At 41.9% G+C, this 1693-nt stretch overlaps 1 protein-coding gene across 1 annotated transcript; it reads left to right on the top strand.

The window, feature by feature from the left end:
- Window positions 1-740: 740 nt before the first annotated feature.
- Window positions 741-1172, top strand: LOC131858564 (uncharacterized). Its single transcript, XM_059211849.1, has one exon. It carries the CDS (start codon window positions 741-743, stop codon window positions 1170-1172), a length of 432 nt encoding a protein of 143 aa, XP_059067832.1.
- The last annotated feature ends 521 nt before the right edge of the window (window positions 1173-1693 follow it).

Genomic DNA, 1693 nt, shown 5'->3' with positions numbered 1-1693 from the left:
ATCACCTAAAGGATCACCTAGGGGATTACATTGCTGATTATATGGATCTAGGAAGAGGAAGATGGAAAAACATTGGCCAGTTTTTCTCTAATCATCCCAACCTATTAGCCATGGTTAAGGAGCTGCAGGATATTATGTTGGAATGTAGAATTCCCCTTGCTTCTTAGGAAGACAAATTCATTTGGAAAGGAACCTAGTCGAGGGATTCCTCGGTCAAGTCTACTTGCAGACAGCTCCTAAGAGCCACTAGTGATGTCCAGTGTTGGAGGAAGATACAGAACTCTCAAATGATGCCCAAAGTCAATTTCTTTGGTCCGTAATGCATGCAAAAATCTTAACTTGGGACAATCCTAAAAGGAGGGTCTTCCAACTTTCCAATAGATGCATTCTTTGTAAAGCTGAAGAGGAAACAATTGACCACCTGTTCATCCACTGCCCCTTTGCTAGACACTTGTGGACTAGGACCCTAGAAAAATGTAGTCTACAATGGGTCTTTCAGAATAGCATTAATGATTTTGATACAAGATGGACTCCCCCCTTCCACCACCCCTTGATCCTCCAACTATGGAGGCAGATCCCACTGCACATCTGCTGGGGGATATGGAAAGAAAGAAACAACAAAATTTTCAAAGATGTTGAAGCCCGCTCGGATAGTGTCTTCCACAATTGCCTCAAAATGATTCTTGATAACATATCTGTGACTAATTAGAAACCCGCACCCCCCCAATCCTCCTAATTCGATGGAGAAAAAAATTGCTAAACTTTGGAAGCTCCCCTCAGAGTTTGAAGTCTTCAACAACAATGCTAAAAGCAAAAGGAAAAAGACAAAATGGTTAGCCCCAAAACCCCATTGTCACAAATATAACTTTGATGGGTCTGCCCAAAATATCTGCCAAGGTGGAGCTATAATCATTCGTGACCACTTGGGGAATATTGTGGCAGCCTATGTGGGCAACCCAAAGAACCATACAGTCACCCAGGCAAAGGGAATGGCTCTACTATGGGGTCTGAGATTTGCCAAATCCATTGGCATTAAACATCTAGAAATTGAAGGTGACTCACAGATCATTGTGGAAATGGTGAGTGGTAGATCTGCTTCTGGGTGGCAAGTCGATCCCATTTTGAGGGATGCCAGGATGCTTATGGCTAACCTCGATGGCTTCACCATCTGATATATCCGAAGAGAAGGGAATGCGGCTGTGGATTCCATGGTGGCAGTGGGAAGGCTACAGAACAACTTATGATGTTGGAGGAACCCCAATTTGTTGCCAGTTACCACCAAGGTGATCTTGGAGATGGAAAAAAACCAAGTCCAATGATGAACCCATATAACCATTACCATATGAAGCATGCCAATTTTCAAATTTTAAATTTAGAAGGGAAAATCGCCCATCATGGGCTCGGTCTTCCACGTAGCCACATATGGCCTTGTCATCACTCTCAAAAGGGGTTTATTTATGAGGATAGTAATGATATCGAGAATGGTAATTTTCTAATTATCATCTAGACAGAGTTTATTGGCGGTGATAAAGGTGATAGGTGGGATAAGTCTAATCACATTGGCTAGATTGAGGGTCCACACGAGTATAGTAAATTTCAAGATTTCCTTATCTACTTAGGCATAAGTTGCAATAATCACACCGTTTATTGCATGATTTTATCTTAGGAATGGATAAGTTTTTATCACAACTCT

The sequence above is a fragment of the Cryptomeria japonica genome, chromosome 9, assembly GCF_030272615.1.
Source record: "Cryptomeria japonica chromosome 9, Sugi_1.0, whole genome shotgun sequence".
NCBI classification, from domain to species: domain Eukaryota; kingdom Viridiplantae; phylum Streptophyta; class Pinopsida; order Cupressales; family Cupressaceae; genus Cryptomeria; species Cryptomeria japonica.
Note: the sequence above shows the minus strand (reverse complement) of the source record. Positions and strands in the feature narration are given on the sequence as shown.